At 34.2% G+C, this 23,638-nt stretch overlaps 2 protein-coding genes across 4 annotated transcripts in view; both read right to left on the reverse strand.

Moving 5' to 3' along the window:
- Window positions 1–1,083: 1,083 nt before the first annotated feature.
- LOC136814778 (cGMP-dependent protein kinase 1-like) lies at window positions 1,084–14,755 on the reverse strand. 2 transcript variants are annotated; one of them, XM_067071200.1, is made up of 16 exons: window positions 14,279–14,755; window positions 10,681–10,847; window positions 10,348–10,461; window positions 9,973–10,142; window positions 9,686–9,763; window positions 8,188–8,450; window positions 7,885–7,981; window positions 7,428–7,567; window positions 6,595–6,684; window positions 6,161–6,260; window positions 5,809–5,949; window positions 5,339–5,526; window positions 4,492–4,554; window positions 3,906–3,972; window positions 3,141–3,258; window positions 1,084–2,694 (listed from the first exon to the last, which is right to left on the reverse strand). In XM_067071200.1, the coding sequence occupies exons 1-15, from the start codon at window positions 14,668–14,670 to the stop codon at window positions 3,163–3,165; spliced, it is 2,166 nt and encodes a 721-aa protein (XP_066927301.1). In that variant the 5' UTR covers window positions 14,671–14,755; the 3' UTR covers window positions 1,084–2,694; window positions 3,141–3,162. The 2 variants fall into 2 exon arrangements, with proteins under 2 accessions (XP_066927301.1, XP_066927302.1); XM_067071201.1 differs by having other exon boundaries at window positions 2,561–2,694; window positions 3,122–3,258.
- Window positions 14,756–16,053: 1,298 nt separating this feature from the next.
- The window catches only part of LOC136814780 (dynein axonemal heavy chain 1-like), a 120,376-nt gene continuing 112,791 nt past the window's right edge, over window positions 16,054–23,638 (reverse strand). For both annotated transcript variants that reach the window (XM_067071204.1, XM_067071203.1), the window contains 8 exons: window positions 23,246–23,422; window positions 22,822–22,992; window positions 22,088–22,258; window positions 21,672–21,776; window positions 21,024–21,119; window positions 20,747–20,857; window positions 20,088–20,322; window positions 16,054–16,865 (listed from right to left, as the gene is read on the reverse strand). In XM_067071204.1, the coding sequence (XP_066927305.1) occupies window positions 16,744–16,865; window positions 20,088–20,322; window positions 20,747–20,857; window positions 21,024–21,119; window positions 21,672–21,776; window positions 22,088–22,258; window positions 22,822–22,992; window positions 23,246–23,422 (1,188 nt within the window). In that variant the 3' untranslated portion in view covers window positions 16,054–16,743. The remainder of the gene's footprint in view (window positions 16,866–20,087; window positions 20,323–20,746; window positions 20,858–21,023; window positions 21,120–21,671; window positions 21,777–22,087; window positions 22,259–22,821; window positions 22,993–23,245; window positions 23,423–23,638) is intronic.

A 23,638-nucleotide genomic window follows, 5' to 3' on the forward strand; every position in this document is an offset into this window, starting at 1 on the left:
TTCTAGTAAAAATCGATTCACTCGAATCACTCGAAAACTGCAGGAGATTCGACGGGGAAAGTGTTTTTGTCAATTCTACACCCTATTAGGAGCATAATATAAAAATTTGCTCTGATCTAAGGGGTCTCCTACAAAGTGACACAATTCACTACTTCGGCCGCTGGTCTAAAGTAGCTAAATATACTATTAACGGTTCACTTTACTTTTCATTTCGAATGAAACCAAAACGAAGTGGTATGAATATTAAGCTTCAAGCCCGAATGGCTAGAGACGAAACTTTAACCCTTTTCTGGCAAGAGAAATTGAAAAAAAACGCGCATAGAACGCGCTGTAATCATGCCGGCGGATTGTATCTAGCGGTTCCTTTGTTTTGGAGGACTACCTTATCGGCCAAAACTTAGTCGGCCCTAAGTTAAGTGACTAAATTTTGGCTTGGTGACTAAAATTAGGGCCGACTAAAAATTTGGGCCAAATTAACTGTAAATAGAACCGCTTAGGCGGCCCTTAGTGACTAAATTTTGACGAGGTGACTAAAATTAGGGCCGACTAAGTTTTGGCCGATAAGGTACATTTTTTGAAATCTAGCGATAGATTTTAGTTTCAATCCGGCGTTTGTGTAAAAACTACGTGCGGACGTTCTAGATGGGAAATAAGTGGTTTCATTTCCCATCCAGGGGTCTGGCATCTAGCCCTTCAGGCTTGAAACTCAATGGGCATGAAGGCCCAGCAACATTAAGTCTGTGACCGCAGTCGGAGGCGACCCGAAGGCTCCTCTTTCGATAGCTATCTACCTGAAGGTAGGGGAAGGCGCCACTCTATCTCCATGGTAGAATCTTTGGTATGACCCGGCTAGGGGTTGAACCCACAACCTTGCGAACCGTAGCCGGATGCTCTACCGCTGCACTACGGTCGCTAAACACAGCGACATTAAAACATTGGCAGTTCCTATATTTTCTCGGCTTAGGCTATTACCGTTGATCAAGGGTAATTGATTATTGATCTGCACTAATTTTTACACACGTTCTTTAGAACAGACTTTGGTTTGATGGACTCCAAATGGATAAAATATGAAAACAATTTCAATGAAGTCGTATGCAAGTATATTTACATGCGCTGCTTAAGAACATATTATCATACATAAATTTCATAATATACTAAAACATTATAAAGAACTAAAAGGCCACCGTAACGATTGCACGCAACTAAATCATTTCGTGCCCCAAAAAAGTCATGAACTTGATAGCCTGAATCAGACTTTTATGAAATGTTAAGTTAAGGATCTTTAAACAGAGCAGAAAAATGGTAGATTTGGGCAAAGGTGAATTGCTTTTTTCAAAGTCCGATTGTAGTCTCGAAAAGCCCTCCGGAGTGGAACAAAGATGCGCATTTTCACTTGATGCAAGTTTGAATCTAAACAGATTTATCTCGTGAAAAATGTAATTTAGTCTTTCTTTCCTGCGAAATACTTTAAGAGTCAGAGAAATTTAACTTTAAAACTTAATGGTAAAGCAACAAAAAAAATTAAAATTTCAGCATCTAATAAAATTTTGTGATGTAATAAATAATGACCTATATCCTAAAGAATAATGGGGAGCACTTTATACTCACATCCAAAAAGCAACCGCTAGTTAAAAAATCATATTCCACAATTAAAGGTCTATTTGGCATTCAGAACTTATAATGAGAAAATAGATATAATTAATTTAAAAAAAAACATAATAAGAAAACAAAAAAAGAGAAAAGAATCAAAAAGAAAATACAAAACTATATTAAAAAAATCGAATTAATAACAAAGAAAACACATACAGAAAATAAACAAAATCAAAGAATAAAATGGTATTTTCAAAACCGTTCCAGAAATTTCTTAGTATTTGGGCATTTTTAAAAATCCAATATAATTTTTAGTTAGTGTGATGGTGCAAAAAAATAATATAAAATTAAAAAATAAGACTAGTATTGTATCTGGCAGCCAGCCTATTCGAGACTAAAAATTGTAGTTTAGTTGATTTTATTTCGACTGTTTCTTCCGAAAAAATAACAAATAAATATTATATAAAAACTTTCAAAGGGGAATTTGCGATAAAAATACCACAAAGTTAATTTTTAAGGGAACACGAGATAGAAATATTGTTTCAAAAAAAATTTCCTTTTGGAAATAAACGTGATATGAGGTGAAAGTGCAATAAAATTTATAACTCCTACATAAAAATGATTTTCTTTTTGAATTCATTCGTTTGTTTATAACAACCCAAAAATGAACTCAAAAAGAGTGGACTGACTATATCTTTTCAAAAAAAGAGGTGTTGCTTGCTAAAAAATTATTTCAAATCAACCAACCACTCATTCTTTAGTTGTAGCGAATTCAAAATAAAAAGTTAATATGATAATAATTGTTTGGTGCGCAGGCTATTCTCTTCATGCATAATAAACCCTGTCTTCTGACAGGGTAGAGGGTAATTTCTCATCGACCCTGTTGTCATAACCACCTGTCATCATCCGACCGATTTCGTTTTATCGTCGTCCTGGGAACTAGCCTCCCTCCAATGAGAAGGAGGTGTGGTCCTTCAGAACGTTCCGAACCATTCTCCAATCTTTTGTTACGCAGTTTTCGTCAATATTTCAATTTGTGTGCCATTTGCTGTTCGCTTCCTGGAACACTATCATAATTCATCGAGGACCGTTAAAATTTTGACCCTAAAAAGTAGAAAAAGTAGAAAAAGTGAAAAATAGAGAAATGTGTGACAATTATAATAAATATACTTCAAACTGTGATCCCAAGTGTGGTTCTGGTTAAATGAGAAAAAACCTGGACAGAAAGGTCACTCGCTGCTCTATTTGATTTTTACAGTTTGAAAGAATCAACCTTTAACGATATAATACAAGATACTTTTTAAAGTAGATTCGTTTTAAATAGAAATTTTCATTATTGTGATAAAAGCAAGTAATATTTTTGGCAACTTGAAAAACACCCGAACAAAACTGCAGTAAGTGAATGCAACAACTGCGCCAACGTCAACGTGTGGAAAAGAGGGAAAGTTCTTGACGGGATTCTTGAAAATACGTCAGATTAGTTAGTAGAAAAAGTTATCTTCTTGATAAACTTCAAAACAAAGAAGCTTACAAAAAGCAAAGGAGCTTACAAATCTTGCCATAACAATCAATTTAGAAATCTTTATCCCATCCAGTGTGATCATCTGGAGGTATCTCGTCATCTTTGGGATAGTCATCAAAGTTCGATGCATCAGTGTTCGATTTGATCTGCGCGAGAAACAAAAGGGAAAATTATTTAACCCACTCCTTCTTCATTGACTAAAGCTTCCTTAAGGAAGCGGGACAAATTTTTGCGGAATTTTCGAAATTTTCGCAAAATTTTAATGGGATTCTCCAGGTATTTTTCAAGCTTTCCTAATAAACTTAGTATTGGTGAAGTGATTACGAAAAAATACTTCATAAAAGTTAAAACGCTCTCATAGAGCCATAATTGAAAATTTTCATCAGTTCCATGTCCTGAAAATATGGATGACAGGAAGCTTGCTTTGAACTAATCAGGTACTAAAATAAGAGAAAGTTTCCCGGGCAGGCAATTTATGTTGAGCAAACTTTTAGAATTGGAAGTTCCAAAACATACAACAGAATTGACTATATATTGTCTTTAAACATCTTTACAAAATTGGCGTGTCACTCCGAGGGTTAGTATCATGTGTCTTGACCCAATTTGTATAAGTTATTTTTTTTTCATGTTCATGTCAAAGTTGGTCATATATGTTAGTATATTACAACATATATGATGGTTCTACTCAAAAAGTGAACTACAGTATTAAACTGTATGCTGAAACTTTCAAAAAGTACTCGAAATAGTAAAACAAAATTGTCAGCTTATACAAAGTAGATATTGACTAAAGTACCTTAGGTATGATGGGAGGTTGTAGTTTACGATTGCGTAGGCCGTCCCAATTGAACCCATCGAACCATCTAAAGTGAGGAGAGAAAAAATTACTTTGTTATTATAAGAATATTATGGTCTTTACAATGAAGACTTTTTCCTTTCTAATCTTTCAAATCTGCTTAAAGAAAATAAACAATTATCTAGATAGTTGTTGAGACAGATCACTTAAAACAGAGACGCTTTCATAGGTATGTCATCTGAGGGGGTTTTAGACTGGTTGTGTGTAATGTTCAATGAGTTATAGGGATTCAGGAGCATTGTCGAAATTAAGCTCTCCAGAAAAAATCTATCATATTGTTTCACAGTAGAAGGGAAAAAAGTATTTCGAATTAAAAAAAAATCTTTGGAAAGCTATTATATATTGATTAAAATTTAAACCCTTGAGAAACCATTGAAAAATCTCATTTCAAAAATTGACAGTAGGTACCAATGGAACTAAACGAGCTGAACCAGCTTGACTGAAAATGGTTCGAAACAGCATGAACAGAGAGTGGAAAATTTCTTTCCTTTATCTAGTTCACGAAATGAGATTATAATAAACTTACTTGTGTTTTTGTATGTCTTTCAGACCATTCTTTTGGTACCCTAACCTCTCAGATGGATTATCTCTGTCAAGTGGAAATGGAAAAGAGGTTTTTTAAAATGAGTAATCTGAATTTTTGGTACTAGAAAGAATGAATGTCGTACTGTCTCACAGGCCCATGAATTTTCATAGCTATGTCAAACGGCCATAACGCTAAGCAGGGGTTCTGAAAAATTCCACATAGCTCATATACGGTCTAAATTGTTAACACGGTGTTATGTCGAAATCTAATTAGTTCCTCAATACTGTTTCCCCAATATAAAACAATTAAATTATTGACCCCCTGTCTCGATTAAATCGTATGGGAGGAGATCAATTCACTACAAACAAATCACAAGGGAAAGACTTATAATAAAAAAAGGGGTCGAACGAGACACTCTTAAAAGAAAGATGGAATCAAATCCTCTTCAGTCAATTATCTCAACGGATAAAGCCAATAACATACAGAGTCATTTATCTAAATGCGAGTGTCGGCGGAGAATTTCTTACATTGACCATTTGTCCCCACTAAATACAGCGTTGTAGCCACCTTAGGTGAATCTGGATCAATTCCAAGAAATTTCATGGTTGTTACCGGCACGTATTCTTCAATTTTTTAAGTATACAGACCAAAAACGGGACGAGATTGAGTTTTTACAAGCTCTTATTTGATTTGGTTGGTCGTTAACCAATAATAAAACAATTGTTATTTTTTCTAAAAGAACGCGTCATTTTCATTACTTTAAATGACCAATTATATTGATTAAAGTATCTTAAACTCTATCTCATCTGCCAAAAACAGTTGCAACAATAAACAAGGTATCACTTACTTGCAGAGTTTCTTGATGAGGTTGTGAGCATTGCGCGTGATCTTTCTTGGGAACTCGATCATGTCAATACCCTTCAGGATGATATTATACGTTTTCATTGGGTCTGAACCGGAGAACGGAGGGCTACCTGTGAGCAATTCGTACATCAAAATACCTAACGACCAATAATCTGCTGCAAAATCATGACCCTGAAAGTAGGATTGTTAAAAAATGTTAGAAAGATAACGCATCAGGACTCAAAAAAGATGACAATAAGATTGAAGTTTGTAAAATATTGAAGATTGGATTTTCAGAGAGTAACTGCTCTAAAATTCGACTGCAAGCCTATAAACTTTGAAAGGAACTAAGTAGAGTGAGTCTCCCTTTAATTACCAAAGGCAAAGACAGCTCGATTTGAAGATGAACGTTTTTCTCCGACAAAAAATATTTATCACGTTTTCTCTGGGATTTCAAAAAGCAACCTTGCATACCTTGTTCAAAATAATTTCAGGCGCGACGTATTCAGGTGTACCACAGAAGGTCCATGTTTTACGGCCAAATCCAATCTTCTTGGCGAAACCGAAATCAACCAATTTACAATAACCCTTCTCGTCTAATAGCAGATTTTCAGGCTAGAAAATAGGAAGGTGGCGTGGTTATAAAAATAGATACATGACATTATATCAGGCAAGCGAACAACACGACTTGTATGTATTCTTGACCATTCATGTAAGAAGATGTTTCAAGTACAAAAGCACCACGAGAAACCATATTTTTAACAGGCTTTCCACAACTAAAATTCGATCAAAAACATTATCACAATAACGGTAAGAAAATTCTTACTTTCAAATCTCTGTAAACGATGCCTTTAGAGTGAAGATAAGAGAATGCTTCAATAACGCATGCTACATTGAATCTTGTTGTGTTGTCGTCGAAGGATCCCCTGTAACAATAAAGGAATACGAGAAATGTTTTTCAAGCCCATTATCCCCGGTTAACACAAATGCGCGAATCTTGTTGAAAGAAACGTCAAAAAGCAGAATTTTACGACAAAGAGGATTCAAATTTAAGGATGATATTAAGGTAGATTTGTCATTCGAAACATTTTTTTTGAGATGAAAGACAGGAAAGATTATGCAACGTAAGGTGTACAATATGGAATAGAATATTCGATTGAGCAATCGCATCTGAAAATCCATACGTTTTACTGCATAATAGCAGATTTTTGCAGATGAAAAACCTATATAATTCAAAAGGGATAAAGAAATAAGCCATACCTATCCCTTAGAATTGTCCACAGTTCTCCACCTAAGCAGACTTCCAACAACATGTATAAATACTTCCTATCCTTGAACGTTTTGTATAATCTAAACAAACCGGCAGAAAAAAAAAACATGAAAAGGTGATGACTAAGCAAACAAGAATTATGAAATGACAGGTCAGGATATCACCTTGCAGGAAATCAGTAAGTAAACAAGATATTATCATGGCCACGCTTTATTGCAAAAAAAACTTCTCTACATTATCTACAACCAAATCTAAACAAAGAGAAATTTGAGGTTTAAAAGAGCAAAAGTTGCAAACTTTTACAAGATATTCCGGAAATTTTACATTTTGTTAAAAGCGAGCTTCATTTATAGCAAGGTAAAGTGTTTTCATAAAGACTAGGGATTCCCTCAAGGAGGTCCTCCTTCTACGGTTCTTTGAGCTAGAATTCGAACAAGTCCTTATCAACAAATGTGATTTTCATTCATTAGAACCAAAAATACGCATGACGTTAATTGCATTCAAATGTACATACAAATGGACTATAATCCACTCTGTACTAAATCAAGATCAAAGATCAAAGGAGATTAACATCTCCTTAAAATGGGGGAGGTACGAATTTGTAATTTGAAAAAAATGCCATTTCTTTTCATTTTGCACTAAACAATTATGTTGCTTGGAAAAATTAGAGTAAATTCTTGCAACTTAAATCTTGGATATTTGACCATTAATTAAGGATCTTTTAACTTGTTCAACCTTTTTGTTGGAAAGATTAATTAGAGGATATACTAAGTACCAAACCATATCATAGGTCAAAATATTGTGAAAAAAGCCTTTAACTAACCTGACGATGAACTGGCAATGTGATTCGTACATGATCTTCTTTTCAGACATGATGTGGTCTTGCTGCCTAGTCTCCACAATGTGTTTTTTCTTCAGTTGTTTCAAAGCAAACGTTCGTTTGTTGTCTTTGCTGAATTGCACCTTCAAATGAAGAGTTTTGTAAAGGTTTAGTAGAGATGATGAAGAGTATTTTCTTGCGATTTCTTAACCAAGTCAAGCGTTTACAAACTTTTCACTCGGTGTAAATGGTCGTTGCTAGGATAGGACAGGTAATCTTTGCAACATGGTTTATCTTGAAATATTCATATCTTTTCTCACAGGCCCTTTTACATTTTCTGCAACGATTCAAAGGTGATAAAGATCCTGAAAAATAGGTCTTTACTGCAGGTTTATGAGCAAAATCAGACCAAGTTGAACATGTTATGACTTAGGTATACAAATAGTTCAAGGTCTCTTACCAATTCAACACGACCAAAACCTCCAACACCAAGCGTTGCAATGACATTGAGGTCTGTAAGTTTGACATCAGCAAACTCATCAGCTTCCTTGGCAATTCTGTTTAGTAAAAAATTTTGAAATCAACAAGACTAATATCTGATAGTGACCCAAGTAGACCTTTCTACACCTCAGTCAATCCAAATTTTACTTGGAATGTACAAGTGGTCAAACTGTATTGATTGAAGTGTTGAGTCTCTTTAATGTTAATATAAGATAAGATATAGATCAATATACAATTTTAAATCTAGATTGTAAAGCCTTACGCAGTCGGTGATTTAGGTCCTGTAGAGAGTTTCTTGGGTTGGTCACTATATTTATCGTCATCTTTCTTGATGTCACTCTCAATAAACATAGAGAATCCTTCTCGGTCAACAACCAAACAAGTACATCCTCCTTTACCAGCAATGACATTTGCAGTTCTTAAATCTTCACCTAGTAAAGCCTTTTCTCCGAAATAAGCACCTTTTCCAAGGGAACGTACAAATTGTGGATCACTATGGACTGAAGCTCTTTGTGTAACATCAACCTATGATAATAAATTCATTGTAAATTTGAGAAATCATGCATAAAAATATATAGGCTACAGTAATAATATGAGGGCATATATTGACTCTTACAAGTTTTGTGCTTTGAAATATATTGGAAATTTGGTTGATCCTTTTTATGAAATTTGAGCTTTCGAAAGAAGTCATAAAAACTTATGATATGAAAAACACTAAGCTTTCAAGAAAAGTGGTTTGAATGAATTTTTGTTCAGACAATTTAGACTTAATTGTCAGACATTTAGAAATTGAAATTGTCTTAAAGTTTTAGAATGTAAAAGTTAAAAATGGGAAATGAATGGGACTCTTCATTGTTCCATAATTTTAAAGGTTTCTTGATTATCAAGGTTTAAAAATAAGGTTCAAAATTTGGTCTTTATGGGACAAAAACAACTTTGCAATTATTTGGGGGAAAAGATGCTTAAAAAATGTAACAAGTTTTCTTTTTTGCAAGAAGAAGTAACTTCATTTTAATTTTTTAACATGAAATTTGATTAAAAACTTGTAGCACTAGCTTCTCAAAAGTGATAACTAGATTACAATTTGAGTATTTATTCTCAGTTTTGTCTTCTTTCTTTTTCAAAAAGGGGAATTTTGGGAGCCTTTCTCCTTAAAAATTAGAATAAGATAGATTAATGAAATTTACATCTTTCTTTATGATTTGAAAGTTAGAGAAAAAAAAAGATTGTGTTTACATTTCTTATTTTCTTTAAAATAAAATATCCCTTTTTATTTTGAAATCATATCAAGTTTCTTTGGAAGAGCTTCAACAATCTTACAGAATAATTTTGTCAATAAATATCATTCCCTACTTCTTAAAAGTCTGGTGGAGGGGCTGTGCTAATTCTTTTTTTTCTAAGTTTTGCATGTTACTAATTTATAATTCACTTTTTATAAGCTCATACAGTTTTGATAGATAATTCCACAGCTAGAGAACAGTGAAAAAAGCACCATGTAACAGTTCAGTAGAATTTCTATTTCTACATCATCAAAGTTTTTGTGCAAAAATTCTTATGTCAATATGAAAGTTCATAATTTTCTACAAAAGCTACACTATGGCAAAGGTTTTTAAAACATATGCAAATATTTAGAATGGGATCTAGAGTGGTTGTTCATGAAAAAAAAAATCCAAACAAAAACAAAGTTAATGAAAAAAAATTTGTTAGATAAATGTTTAGGTCACCATTCAATATGAAAATAAAGAATAAATTATACTTACAGTGCCTTTCTTTAGTATAAAGAAGGTATCACCACGAGCTCCTTGCCTGATAATGTATTCTCCCTCTTCATAAAAAGTCTAAAAAGGAATGAAGGAGACAAATATAGAAAAACTGTGAAAAACTGTTCTTCAAACCAAACATACTTGAGAATGAATAAAGCTACTTACACATGATGAAAAAGTGATGCAATTTTATTGTTTTAATCATCTGCCAAAATGGTTGGGAAAAAACAACAGCAATAAAGCAATCAGTCACAAAAATAAGCATCAAAAAACTTGAAACTAACCTCTTCCAAAACATCTGCAATCTTGGAAAGAGAATCTTCTGGAATGTCTTTAAGAACAGGAACGCTGAGTAGAAAGTCCATGTGTTCTTGTTGTCGTTTGATACCAGTGTTCATCATAATCGTTTGAAAGTTCTGTCGGTCAATACTCCATAGTTTTCCAGTGCTGGTTGCTAAAATTTTTGTTTAAAAAAATCATTTTAAATATTCTTTACACAAGAAAAAAATGCAAGCAAGATGAACATTAAAATATAGCTGCCTTGTAATTTCCAGTCACGATGTTCCTTTCAAATAGAAAGAAGAACTTTGCACCCAAGATGAGCAATATTGAAATTTCCAGTCACAAACTTTGTTTCAATTAAGGTCAATTCAGCTTACCTCTAACAGTTGCTGTTCTTGTGCAGTTGTATAAAATAGCCAGTTCACCAAATGCCTTCTTAGCTCCCATAGTTCCAAGTTGCTTGCCGTCTTTCGTCACTTCACATTGACCATCTGAAAATATGCATAACCAAAGTTACTAAATGTTGCTCAGGTCTTAAGTGAACTCACAAACCTGGAAAATTCTCCTTCAATCTCTGAAGGCTTTAAATCAGTTGGACAAAATAGTTTCAAATAGTTGCTTTGGATTGGGTAATGTTTCTTATGTTTTCCAAAATCAAAATTTAATTCAAAGGTCAAATTAATAAGCTATAAATCAAGCGCTTTGGTTACCTTCAATAACATAAAGATGGGATCCAGGTTCACCCTCACGAATAATATATTCTCCTTTTTTGAATTCTTTTTGGTACATAACTTCCACAAGTTCAGACACTTGCTGAGATTCCAGATTCTTGAGGAAGTCATTGTCTTTGATTGCAGCCCGAATAACCTCCTTAGCCCTATAAACAATATGTTTATATCATTGTTAGTTCACATGGGAAGAACAGAAACCTGAAAAAACTGTAATATGTGAAATTTCTAGGGATTATAAATTTATTGATTGATTTGACAAAATGTTGTTTTAAAGCAGTTGTACAGTCTAAGTTGTTAATTACGTTGAGTATGTTGAAACTATTTTGGGAAAATTATTGCTTTGATTCAGTTAGATTTAATAATCCATGATTACTTTAATTACCCTATAACAAAAATGAAGGTTTCAAAGGAGAAAGAAATGTCCTGTGAACTGAAGAAAAATCAGTTTGATATCAGACTCAGGCAATATTCATCATTTTCTTTTTACAATTTTTTAAAAGATTGCATGTAGCATAAAATCATCAAAAATAAGCAAAAAATTTTTTTTGGGGATTGCGTTTTTAAACAATGAAGCTAACCCCTATCATAGTCAGCTTTTAATATTTATAAGTTCAATTCTTTTCCTATCAGGAGTACAAAACTGAAGTTTACTTTCTTTTAAAAAAAATAAAAAAATAAAGAGGAGTTTTTTGTGAGATAAAGTTTTAAAGAAAGAAAGCGAGACTGTAATGGAATAACAAACCACCAAAATGAATCAAAACAGAGACATCTCCATTTCAAATTTATTACAACCTTTCAAAAGAAACATGCTAATATTTCTGTCACTCTTCCAGGTTTGGATATATTAGGGACACTAATATTTTTCAAATAATCCCAGAAAAAAGTGTGTAGTTTGATATAAGAAAATATTGCATCTATTGTAATGTAAGGTTGCAAGGTCTTCCATGTATTTATAGCATGGTTTAGCATTCGAGGATTGTTATGAAAGATAAAGAAATGATATCTTAAAACATAGTGTAGATTTTGTTAGAGTTTTTGGGATGCAGCTGCAGAAATTTTGAAAGAAAAAAGATTAATAAATAAATTTCAGGTTGAAGGATTCTCCAACACATTGTTAAAAGATTTATTGAGAAGGACTAAAAACAAAAAAAGCAAGAAAGAAAAAAAGAAGGATTCAGAGTGAGATATTTTACTGTGGTCTATTAACAGCTGCTTATAAAAAATGTGTCTGATCTTTATAATAGTTCAAGTATGTGCCCTTGTCCTTATTAAGTTGGATGATAATATTTTCGACATAGTAAAAAATGAATTTCTCATTTTTTAGCATAATGAATGAACATTGGGAAGATAAAAGTCTAAAGAAGGTTATGAACTTTAGCCCCCATTTGTGAGAATGATACATAATAAATAAAGACTTCTTGTAAAAAAATCTGAATAAACATATTGAATATTTTCATACACCATTCTCATGACTTTTAGAATTACAAATGATAACTCTCAATTCAGTTATTCAATAAAGATACAATCATTTTCTAATCTATGATTTTTCAATCAAGTGTGCAAAAATTATTCAGTTTTCCTTGAAGCTTTCCCACAAAAAAATATCATTTATAACATTGCTAACAAATTTACAGTTGTTTGAACAAATTAAGCAAACAACATCTTCCCAGGCATTTATTAGCTGATAAAAAAGCTATTAAAAATTATTCTTCCAAAATCTTCCAAGGCTTAAATAATTTGTTAATTTTACAGGCAAAAGCAAAGTTCTTGAAAACTTGCAAAGCAAAGTTCTTGAAAACTTGCAAAAGAAGCAATTAATATTTTGGAAAATTGATTTTCAGCAACAATGTAAATTGGAAAAGGAATATATATCAAAATTGATTTTTTTGCTCTAATAATTCATATTCAAACATTCCCGTATCTGTCTGTATACAAAGGTAAAATCAAATTAATACCGTCCTTTTTGTAAAACTTTCCTGCTGGAAAACAAGCAAAATTTCAAGGTGAATATTGTAATTCCAATCAAATTTTACAGAATTTCATGCCATTCAATTGAGATTAAAAAAAAAAATGCATTTAAAATTTTAATTTTGATTGTATTTGGTTTAGTTTTAATCATGGATTCTGATGGATTCAGTTTGATCGTGATCCCTGGCTCAGCTATTTCATCATGCTAAATCAGAGACACAATGTTATAAAGTTTTCATGAACCCCACAACCCCACAGTGTGATGACTCTTCACTGATTAAAATATATATTTTAGTGACAGGTTAACATTTTCTCTACAGATGCAATTTTTTTTTGGAATAAAAAATGTGAATTTCAACTGATTTTTCAACATAACATTTTGTAGTGCTATTAATGAAATTCTTCACTATATAATGAAGTATAAAATTTGTTGCATTTGGGTTGTCTGATGGTCTACCGTGAAGTCAGGTAACTTGCATCAGTGGAGGGAAACTTGCAAAGCCGTCAAATGACTGACCAATCAAAGAAGCAAAATTTCAAAACATGAACATGTAGCTCTGCTCGCAGCTCTACTCTACCATTTTTGTTTTGATTTAAACTTTGTATTTTAATGAACAGACAGGTCATTCGTTTGAGGGCTATGCATGTTAGCCTCCACTGATGCAAGTTACCCAATCTCACAGTTCAGTACCTGTTTTCAAAACATCCTGCCTCAGAAAGTCACAGAAATTGCAGGGTTTTTGATTCCTCCATTTTGTCTTTCTGCAAACTGCCTGATGTAATTATCAACTTTTATGCTTCCTTTACTGTATTGACAAATCTTTAAGATAATCCAACAAATTTTTTTACCAAACACCAGACTCGTTTTTCAGGCAGTGTCAGGATGTTTTGGACCTGAATGCAACATATTTCGTATGACGGCTCAATTAAAAATACAAGACCCTGCTGATGCCCATGCAATCGCCCAATTGTTTAAGTACGTTGTGTGAATCTCATCTTGTTCAGTCAGGGGGTATAAAAATAAAGTCTCAAAATGTAATGTTTGAATCCCTGGACACGCAACAAGGAAATCCCTTAATTGACATTTTGTAGGACAAGCAAAAATAGAGATACACGTTTTTTTTTTTTTAAGAAACACACTTTTAAGAAACATGAGGCTCAGAATGCCTAAAAACTAAGAAACATCTAAGAAACATGCTGAGGCTGAGAATGAGAAAATAACTATTTTAATTCGGTTTTTCTTAAGAACCTTCCAATTCAGCCTTCAATGAGGCTGATTATGTCAAAAAGGTTAGAAACATGTAAGAAACATTTAAGGCTCAAAAGGCCGATTTCTTAAGAAACATTGAGGCTGCTTGGTAAAACTAGTTTCTTAAAAAAAAAAAAACGTGTATTCAAAATTAAAATCAAGACACAAAGTGACAAAAATTGCACAAAATAACCTCTTAAAATCCGAAATTACCTTTCAGAGAGTATATTTATAGCAGGCAGTTTAAGCTACAAATGAATAAATGTATAGAATTCTGAATATCAGATATTACAAAAACAAGCAGAATCGTGTAGTGAAGGATCATTTCAGCTTTTAAATTTATGGCCATATTGGACTTACTTTGAGCTTTTAGAATGCCTTTTCAATGGAGCAGCAGCTAATGCTTGCGTCTTTGACAATGATTGGGGTTCAGCTGAGATACCTTGCATTCTCTGTCTAGTTTTCGATGCAGCAACAGCACCATCTTTTTGTCCAGGATTTAACACAGATCTATATTTATCAAGTTCCCTATTCAAATTTCTAATAGTTTCATCCTTCTTCTTCAGTTCTTGTTCCAATATGGCTATTCTTGAATCCCTCTTTTTAATTTCATTGTCCTTTTGTAATAATGCTTGTTCGAGCTGCCTTAAACTGCCCATGTTTGAATTATTGGAGTCCCCTCCACCACCAGCAGTACTGTTCTGCACTGAACTCGACGATGAAGAGTTCGAATTATGGAAAAACTTAAACATTAATTCTGCTATCTCATAACAAACCCGCAAATGCCTGTCAACAAGTACACTCGGTTCTAGTTGATTAGACAAGCCGATAGTTCAAATAACGTATTTACTAAAATAATAAAACTATTTTTGTATTCTCTGTTCACAGGGTGTGTTTACTCAAGATGGCTTCCATGAGAAAAATCCGGGTTGGCTAACAAGCCAAACTTTTGTTTTGATTTGTGTAGGAAATTTATATCAACGTTTTGAGGCCGGAGTTATTCAAAAAAGTCAAAAAATATGCTTCAGACCTAAATTAAAGTTATGAATTTTATTAATTTCCACTTGATATACCGTATTATATTCAAAAAATGAATAGAAAACGTATACTTTCTCCGTACTAAGTTTTAGTATGATTAGCGCACCCGGTCAGCACTAAAGCAAAATCGATAACAAAGACGCCATCGACACAACTTGTGAGGGCGCAAAGCTCCGAAGCATCAATGGCGTTTCTGATTAAACGTGTATTGACAATCTTGTGACAAAGTTGACAAAGAAATGCATTTACAAGAGAGAAATCGTATACATGATCACTGAGACGTAACTTTCGGGCATGTAACCAGGGGAAACGGGGATACGCTGAAATTATAAATGTTTACTTTTAGCAAGTTAGTGCTCAGCTTTTTTTGCATAACAATAAGAACAATTTCGTATGAATTATGTCGGTTAAAATCTGATAATTCGATAATGTGCCTAGAAATCTTTTATCAAACATGAAATATCAATTTCACAATCTTATCGTAACAATTGTTCCTGTGTTACTTCCAAGGAATTTTTGCGGGCGCAAGACACGGGAAGAAAAAAGCGCTCGCTTCGACAAAAGTTAAGTGGCTCTAGCAAAGAGCTATATGAAATAACGGTCGAGAAAGAGATCGTGGAAATTCAAAATGGAATCTATCTTTTATAACAACAAGCTGTCATTTCTTCGTGGTATTTTTATTAATGGAATGTTTGACATAGCATGAATAAGATGTTTCTCTATACTTCTCTATTGAAAATCTCATGCTGTGCTACAGTGCTAGCGATAGATTGGATAGAATGTTTTCTATGCAGAGTTAGTATTGAGCTATGGAAAAAGTGCAGATGATGCATTAAGGCAATAGATTTTTTTAAGGTCTTCTAAAAATGTGAATTCTAAAAACCTATAGTTTTTCTTGCCCTTTTCGCCCGAAAAAGGTATATTCTAAGGATTGTATTTTAACAAATTCTTTGCTATTCTTGTAGAGCCCCGTAATTCCGAAAGAATCACTTTATATAGGGGAGCAGATATAGCGATAGAGCCATTTCGCAAAACTTGACAATTTTGGTTGTAAGAAGTCTGGGTAAGAAAAGGGAGCGGAAAAAATGCTATTTTAGAAGGTTAATTAGTTATTTCATTCCAAACTCTATCACATTCAAGAACTAAGTACAAAAAATAAAATCGAAAATATCGTGACCGGTAAAAATTCTTTCGGATATCTACAATAAATTAAAAAAATATTATATTATCAATTTTAAATAACAAGCTATATAATATGGAACAACGATGAAGATCTGTATTTACTCGAATACAGCCTGGGAAGCAATCTTGGTGGGGCTGAAATTGAGTTAAAATTCGCTACGAAATGAGGCAACACAGCTACGTAATAGATGTAGATTTACAGAAAAAAAGGAAGCATATATTATAAAACAAATTAATCTTTCGACACACTGTATTTCAAAAAAATATATATATATTCAAGAAGGGAAAAGAAAGGTTAATTTTGACTTAGATTTTCGAGGACATTTCGCGTGACCGAAATTTCAAAAGTATTTTTTCGATGTAACCGCATCAAAAGAAATGATTTCTCCTGATTCAAGATGTCTAGAATCAAGAATGAAAATTTTAATTTTTGAAATAACATTAAGTAAGTATTCAATAATACATAGTTAAGATATCATTTCGTCAAAAAAAACCACCAGCCTTCCCAACCTCCTTAGATTTTCTCCGAGCATTTCATATCCCTTTGGAAACATTATAAAGAATTCATATTTTACACAATTTACATTAAAATGAAAGGAAAAAAATTAGAAATCAAGTGCACACATGAGTGCGACACCCTGTTTGATCCAATACGGCTGGTTTTTGGATGTGGGTAGTTCAACGGATAATACGAAATTGGTTGAATGTCCAGTCGTCGACAAAGTACCTATAGAAAAGAATAACAATGAAACAGTAAATTAACCCAAAATTATTAATCACGTAAATTTAATCCCTTTTTCTATCACCTACCGACCTACCTGGTGATGTTTTAGTCTAGAAATGTAAGCCAGATTGATTCAGTCACTTGGGGAAATCTAATGGTAACTAAGTTGTGACTGAATATCAGTTTTTCAAGGCAAACTTATAAAATTCTGTACATCATAAAAATCATCAAAGCGCCGTATTGCCGTCAGCCGTATCATAGCCTTGTAAAAACTGGCTTGGTTAACCAGGCTAGTGATGTTTTACCATTCCTGTAACTTTTATCATTTCAAAACATTAGCGAGTTTTTCTGTGACAAAGACGGATGGTTAGGTTTTTATTTTGCTAGATCCTGACTGACTAAGGTGACGATTTAAATGTCATTGCATTTACGCATTCTAACATTTGACATCTTTGGACCCCGATGAAGTCCTTTGCAGTTTCATATTCTGTATTCCAGTTTTAAAAGACGCCGTCTTCAAAAATTCCTGGTCAGCCAAATTATTCCCATAGTAATGACAAGGTTCCTCTTTTTCTAATCTATGGAATTTCCCAGGCTTAGAAATTGTCCTATCGATTATGACGTTTTAGCTGTGTATAATTATAGTGTAGAATGTTAAATCTGATATCCTGGTCGATCTTTCTTACAAGCGTAGGCGCTAAGAGTGAATGAAGGTCAGATAATTAACTTTTGCTGGGTATTAGATAATTGGTGAGCAATTAACAAAAGAAGAGTATTATATTGTCACGCATAGAAGACCGCCGAGTTTCTGTGAAGATTCTTTTATTGGATTGAAAGAAAATCTAGCGGTTACAAAAAATAGAAGAGGGCAAAAAGAGCATAACGTAACTATTTGTAGATGCCCGCTAACATATATGGGCATTTGTGTCCATAAGGTACTCCTCAACCCGTAGCTACCAATAGTTATCTTTTCACGTCCGATTTTTTGTCTTTATAGCAATGCATATCTTAACTTTCGATCAGCCGACGATCGGACGAGATCTTCAATCATCTCTAATATGTAATCCAACAATTCAAAGTTTGTCGGAATATGAAAACGTCACAGAAAGATAAATGGTAAGGACAGTTTCTATCAGCTTTCAAATAAAAGAGACGAATAGCTTCAAAGAAATGTCAAAACGATTTCAGTTATGATTGACAGTTGGCTGTTAAAATAAAACTTGCATTTGTCACGCGGAAAACAAGTCTTTGTTCTGTTGATTGATAGCGGATATAAACTACAAGTCCGTCGAAATTGCTCTCTTCATTGTTTAGCTTAAGATCTCTGACCAATATACATTTCCGGAAAAATATAGGTTTTTTTTAACTGTGAGATGCTAAAACTGCTTGATGAAAAGCAAGTTTTGTTTTTATTCATTTGTAGATAGCGGTGAGAACGTGCTTCGATTTCTACGAGAGTTACTGATAATTGATTGGAAGCTAGTATTATGCTTGACGAAACAGCATTGGCGGCTTTTATCGTACGAAATTTGAGAAAATATAATATAGACGAATCAAGCCAACAGCTAAATGAATGCAAGTTTAATAGCTTTTTAGGGGGCATTTTGACACTGACGGCTAGCTGGAAGGAACCGTTAAAAAGCATGGTGTCTAAAGCAAGACTGGGGAAGCAAATTAAAGAACTAAGAATTTTGCTCCCCCTTGCTGGGAATAGTTAAAAGCTACGCAAGTTGATTAAGCACAAAATCTTTTTGATGATTACTTTCTTTTTTGGCTATTAAGCTTTTTTTCACACGTACGTAAAATCTTACTTTAGACCTTACGGAAAATCTTTCTTAAGATTGTCTTATGGGAATTTTCCCGTTTAAACTAAGCTATTCGAGGTTTAAAAAGGCATTGGTCTAAGTGAGGTAAGTTTTAAGGGCCATTTTGGCGCCGTCCCCCTTTAGGCTCCAAAAAATAAAACTGTCGCGGGGGGGGGGGGGTACACTGCCTCTTTGCTACCCCACTGTTCATTTCTTCAATATACAGTTCAATTCTACCTTTTGCCACGAATCCAGACAGAATAACCAAAACCCGCCAAATCAGTGTGCCTGTCTATAAAAGTTGATAGAATGAGATAAAGAGAATTTAAGAAGATCTGATTTGAAGTATTTGACCTTGCTAAAAAAATTTTTTTCACTAAAATTCTCATAAATCATTTAAAGAGGGTTTTAGTTTGGGACTATAGATTATACAATGTTACTTTTTTAATAACTTGCTCTGTCAGGCACAGATTATCGGGCTTTTCACAGCTGGAAAAAAAGAGACACAATAAGCACCAGAGATGGTAAAAAGTAAAACTGTCGAGAACTTGTTGAGAAAGAAAGGAATATAAAACATGAAAGTAAACCAGAGAAAGAAGAGCGTTTTAGGAGCGATGGCCAAGTGGTCAAAGGCGACAGCGTCTCAAACCAGGGATTCGCGGTTCGAACACCCGCTCCTTCCAATGTTCCGCTCAATTCATAGATAGCTGAACCGGCTGCCCGTGGACCCCGTGAAAATAATCAAAAGACTGTCTAAAAGTCTTAGATTACTGGGCTATCCACGTAAAATATCGACTCTATCTATCTAAGAACGCCATCTTGAAAAAACGTATCATAAACATGATCTAACATTTCTTATCGTCATTTACATTATCTCTCCCTCTTGTTCTTATCTTGGAACAACTTGAGGTTGCAGGCGCCTATATCTGTTTCAAAAAATGGGAAGAAACAAACCCAAAATATTCATGACGGCCCAACCAACTCACTATTATTATAGGATATGTTTGAGGCCATTTCATCATAATGTAAGAATAACCCGCTGAAGATCACAATAAAATTTCGATAGCTCATTGTTCTATCCAATTTCTAGACTATTATTACCCCCACTTACTCCCTAAAAATTACCCATCCTTGCATTTTTGAATGTTTTGGCTGTACAACTTGGTCAGAGCGTTAAGTTCCCCATACCCTTTAGAGCAGAGCGTGGTATGCATAGAATGGATGATCTGTTACTTTCATGGGATAAACTTTCACGGGGATTAAATTTCGCGGACGAAGCCCTTCCAAATTTCCATTGGGACTTAATTTCGCAGATTTTCACGGATGACACTCAAATCCACGAAATCCGTGAAATTTAATCCCCGCGAAAGTTTATCCCATTAAAGCATGAGATAAAGGTAATTCAAAAAAAATTATTCACCTGCTCGTGTCAAAGTCTTGTATACTGGACACTCGTATATCCCGTCATTTGGTTTGACACGATTCTGAGCTGGTTTCAACCAAATCACTGGCATCTCTGTATACAGTTCTTTAGGTTTACTTTCAGCTAACTCGTGAATACTGTACCCCCATCGAGCACCTTCTAAGTATAAACCACTGATGTAACATCCCGATGTTGGTCTTGATGTGAGTTTTTTCGCAGGTTCTTTCATTACCTGAAAAAAAGATTATTGACACACTTTGATTGGTCGATTTGGGCAATATAAAAGAAATGTGAACGGAAATATTAAAAAGAACCAGAATATTTAACACGAGGACAAACACAAAATCTTTAAGAAAATATTGAATAACCAATAAAAAGCTCACTGGCAATTTCAAGCCATCGAATTTTATAATTCTAGTAGCAGCTAGTAGAGCCTAGACCAAATGCTATCATATGAATCGGAATAAATGATCGAACGATTTCATACGCTGGCTGACATTGACATTGAGTAGATTGAGAAGTTGTACCCAGCTGGCACACAACGTTGTTTTAACATTCAACAAACGTTATAGTAAGTAAGTAACATTAGGGGCGCCAGATGGACGTTGTTATAACGTTCTGTGCCAGCTGGGTAATAAATCTTCCGAATATCTTACCTCGTAATCAAAAGAGATTGTATCGATAGCCATAGCATTAGCACGTGCGTAATTTTGCAATGTGCCAGTCAAAAAACCTTGTGGGAAGAAGAAACCACTGATCCAAAACACCTTAAAAAGGAGATAAAGAAAAAAATGTTCTACATTTTTATATGTATGCTATCTGTAAACAAACCAGAGATCTACGGAAATTTCAAGAATTCATTGCCGTACTACGCTACATTTTACTTGAGCTACTCTCTGGTACAGAGTATTCTGTATTAGACCATAAACTTACCGGTGGTATACCATTATCTATCCATCCATTGATGAATTTAACACGTTCGATTAAATCTAATACCCATGATGCAAGAGGTTTCAAAGAAGGATACGCCTGGAAACGAACAAAATGCAATTTTCCATTTATAGAAGAATCATAGAGGGATTTTTCAGACTACAGTTGACACTCTCTAATTCGATTTAAAGGGGAATTAGATTTCAATCGAATAAGGGAGTGTATCAAATAGTAGAACGTCGTTTACGATTTTCTTGTTGACGGAGACGGTTAGCTTTTGATTGATCTAGATCCTGATTGACTGAGGACAGCGTAAATAAGCATTTTTACCGTCCTCGATATTGCGGGTCACTCAAAAAGTGAAAACACACAAGCCCACTATTACCAAGTTTATATATATGTGTTTTTCTGCGGCGGAGACGGTAAGCATCTAATTTGTTCAGATCCTGACTGACTTAAGACGACAGTAAATCAGCAATTTTACAGTTCTCGATATTGTGGGTCGGAAATGCGGGTTATTTCAGATCGCTTCAGTCACTTTACCATCCCCAAAAGTGCAAGTACATAAACTCACTATTAACTCCTACAAGGTGCCAGAAATCCTCCAGACTAAATTCCGAGCAGAGGCTTGAATTCAAAAGTTCTAGTTACCTTTCCAGCCCACATATCAGGTACTTGATTATTGAACAGACTATTGGACATCATTTCCAGTTGTTCAGACATCACCACCAAACCTTTTAATGCTTTCAATAAATCCTGTGAAAATCATGATAGGAAAATAGTTAAAAGTTGGGAGGGAGAGAGATACGAATTGGCAGCAAATATCTTTTCAGAGGAGGATGGATTCAGGGAGAAGTAACTCAAATTTCCCCGTCAAAAGATGTTTCACCCTAAACTTTTCAACAGCCGTCCAAAAATCGACTTAATTATAACAACTGAATATTTTAGAGAAGAAATTTTACTGCGAAAATCTAAAATTGATACTCTTCATAAAAGAGAAAATAAGAGAGAAAATAGAGCAAAAACAGGCGAAAATGGCGAACTGTTTTACAGTATCTGTAACTAACCTGTAGCGTATCTTGCACGGTGGTCAGCAATTTATTATATCGCGTCACCTCCTGTGCAAGTACAGTGTTCATCGACTCCTCATACATGACAGGATATTTTTGTAAGACATCTGCCAGTGAGATTGGATCTGGTACTTTGGATAAGATGGATCGGGCAGTCTCCTCCATGATCTATGAGAGTGGAGTAATAAATGAAAGATGAATAAAGTTAAAAACTCGGCAAGCCGCGCCACCAATACGGTTTTCACTGATCCAATATATACCGTATCCCTCGAGAAGACCGTGTAACTAATAATATAGGTGCTGTATTATGGTATTGTGAATACGGTTACTAGATTATGTTTGTTTGATTAATAATGTCCTAAAGACTTCCATTATCATACCCTAATGTCTCTTAAATTTAGTCATCTAAATTCTGTCTCATAAGTATGTGGTATGTGTATGTTTATTGAGCTTTCCTTGAGCTTTCCTCAGCACACGTTCATGCTATGTTAGAAAGTTATGCACCATTGGAAAGATATTTCCAAGGAGAATAATCTAAAGGAACAAAGATTTTTGAAAAGTTGAAAAAAGGTGGGTGCTGAAAAAAGGTGGGTGCTGAAAAAAGGTGGGTGCTGAAAAAAGGTGGATGCTCAAAAACCAAAGTGTTCACATACTTTTGAGACAAGCTTTAGATACTAGATAACCAAAAGTAATATAGAAAATATTTTCTTTCCACGCATGCGCAAACTCACTTCTTCACGTGACCGTCCAGAACCTGAAGATGATTTGGGTTGAAGTTTCAGTATACCATTTAACAAACTAAAAGTTTCGTTCTGTGCAAATGTAATGTTTGCATTATCGTGAAGACCGAAGATCTCTGGTGTGTCATTGATAGGTAGGTGTCGTATGTAATCCATATATGCCTGTGTTGCAAAGATAAAGTATAATGGTTGAGAATAGATGTTGCCTATTACACGCTTACTTTGTAATTAACAAGCAGCGAAAAATTTGGGTCAGGCTGGGTTGGAATATTCTTATGTTTTTCCTGCTCTAAAATCGTGGCTGTTTTGCCATCGTCTGTGAGCTATATCTTCAAAACACGACCTTTATTAAATCTGACCTGTGGTCATAGTACAAGTTTTCAATATGGGAAGAATAAAACAACCTGTACTTTACCTCGTGTTCTGAACCTTGTACTATCTGTTTATAGATTCCAGACACGGAGAAAGTGTGACCATCATCCAGCACTTTTGGTGCATAGAAATCCTCCAAGATGGTCATTATACATCTACGATCCCAATCGTCTGTTACACGACCACCATAGTTGATATGACCGGCTGTGTATTTCAAGACCTATAAAGTAATGAAAAATATCAACGATAGGTATAATATTGAGATCCATCTTAAATTTCTTATGAAGGAACCTATGACAAAGCTCCATCATAAAATTTCCTGAAAACGTGTTAAATATAAATCCTTTGTTCTACCGTTTGAAAAAGTAAAATGTTTCTGATTAAAATAAGTTTGTTTTACACAACCCTAATTTATGTTGGAATTTGCAGCTCTGGG

Source organism: Clytia hemisphaerica, unplaced genomic scaffold (assembly GCF_902728285.1).
Source record: "Clytia hemisphaerica strain Z4C2 unplaced genomic scaffold, Clytia hemisphaerica genome assembly, whole genome shotgun sequence".
Classification (NCBI taxonomy): Eukaryota; Metazoa; Cnidaria; class Hydrozoa; order Leptothecata; family Clytiidae; genus Clytia; species Clytia hemisphaerica.

Excerpts from the sequence above, each read along its gene's own strand:
- LOC136814778 (XM_067071200.1), bottom strand. The coding sequence starts at position 14,670 with ATGTTTAAGTTTTTCCATAATTCGAACTCTTCATCGTCGAGTTCAGTG. Across the intron at positions 4,555-5,338 it reads CTCATCAAGAAACTCTGCAA|AGATAATCCATCTGAGAGGT; the intron begins GTAAGTGATACC and ends TCCACTTGACAG. Across the intron at positions 3,259-3,905 it reads AACCTCCCATCATACCTAAG|ATCAAATCGAACACTGATGC; the intron begins GTACTTTAGTCA and ends TTTCTCGCGCAG.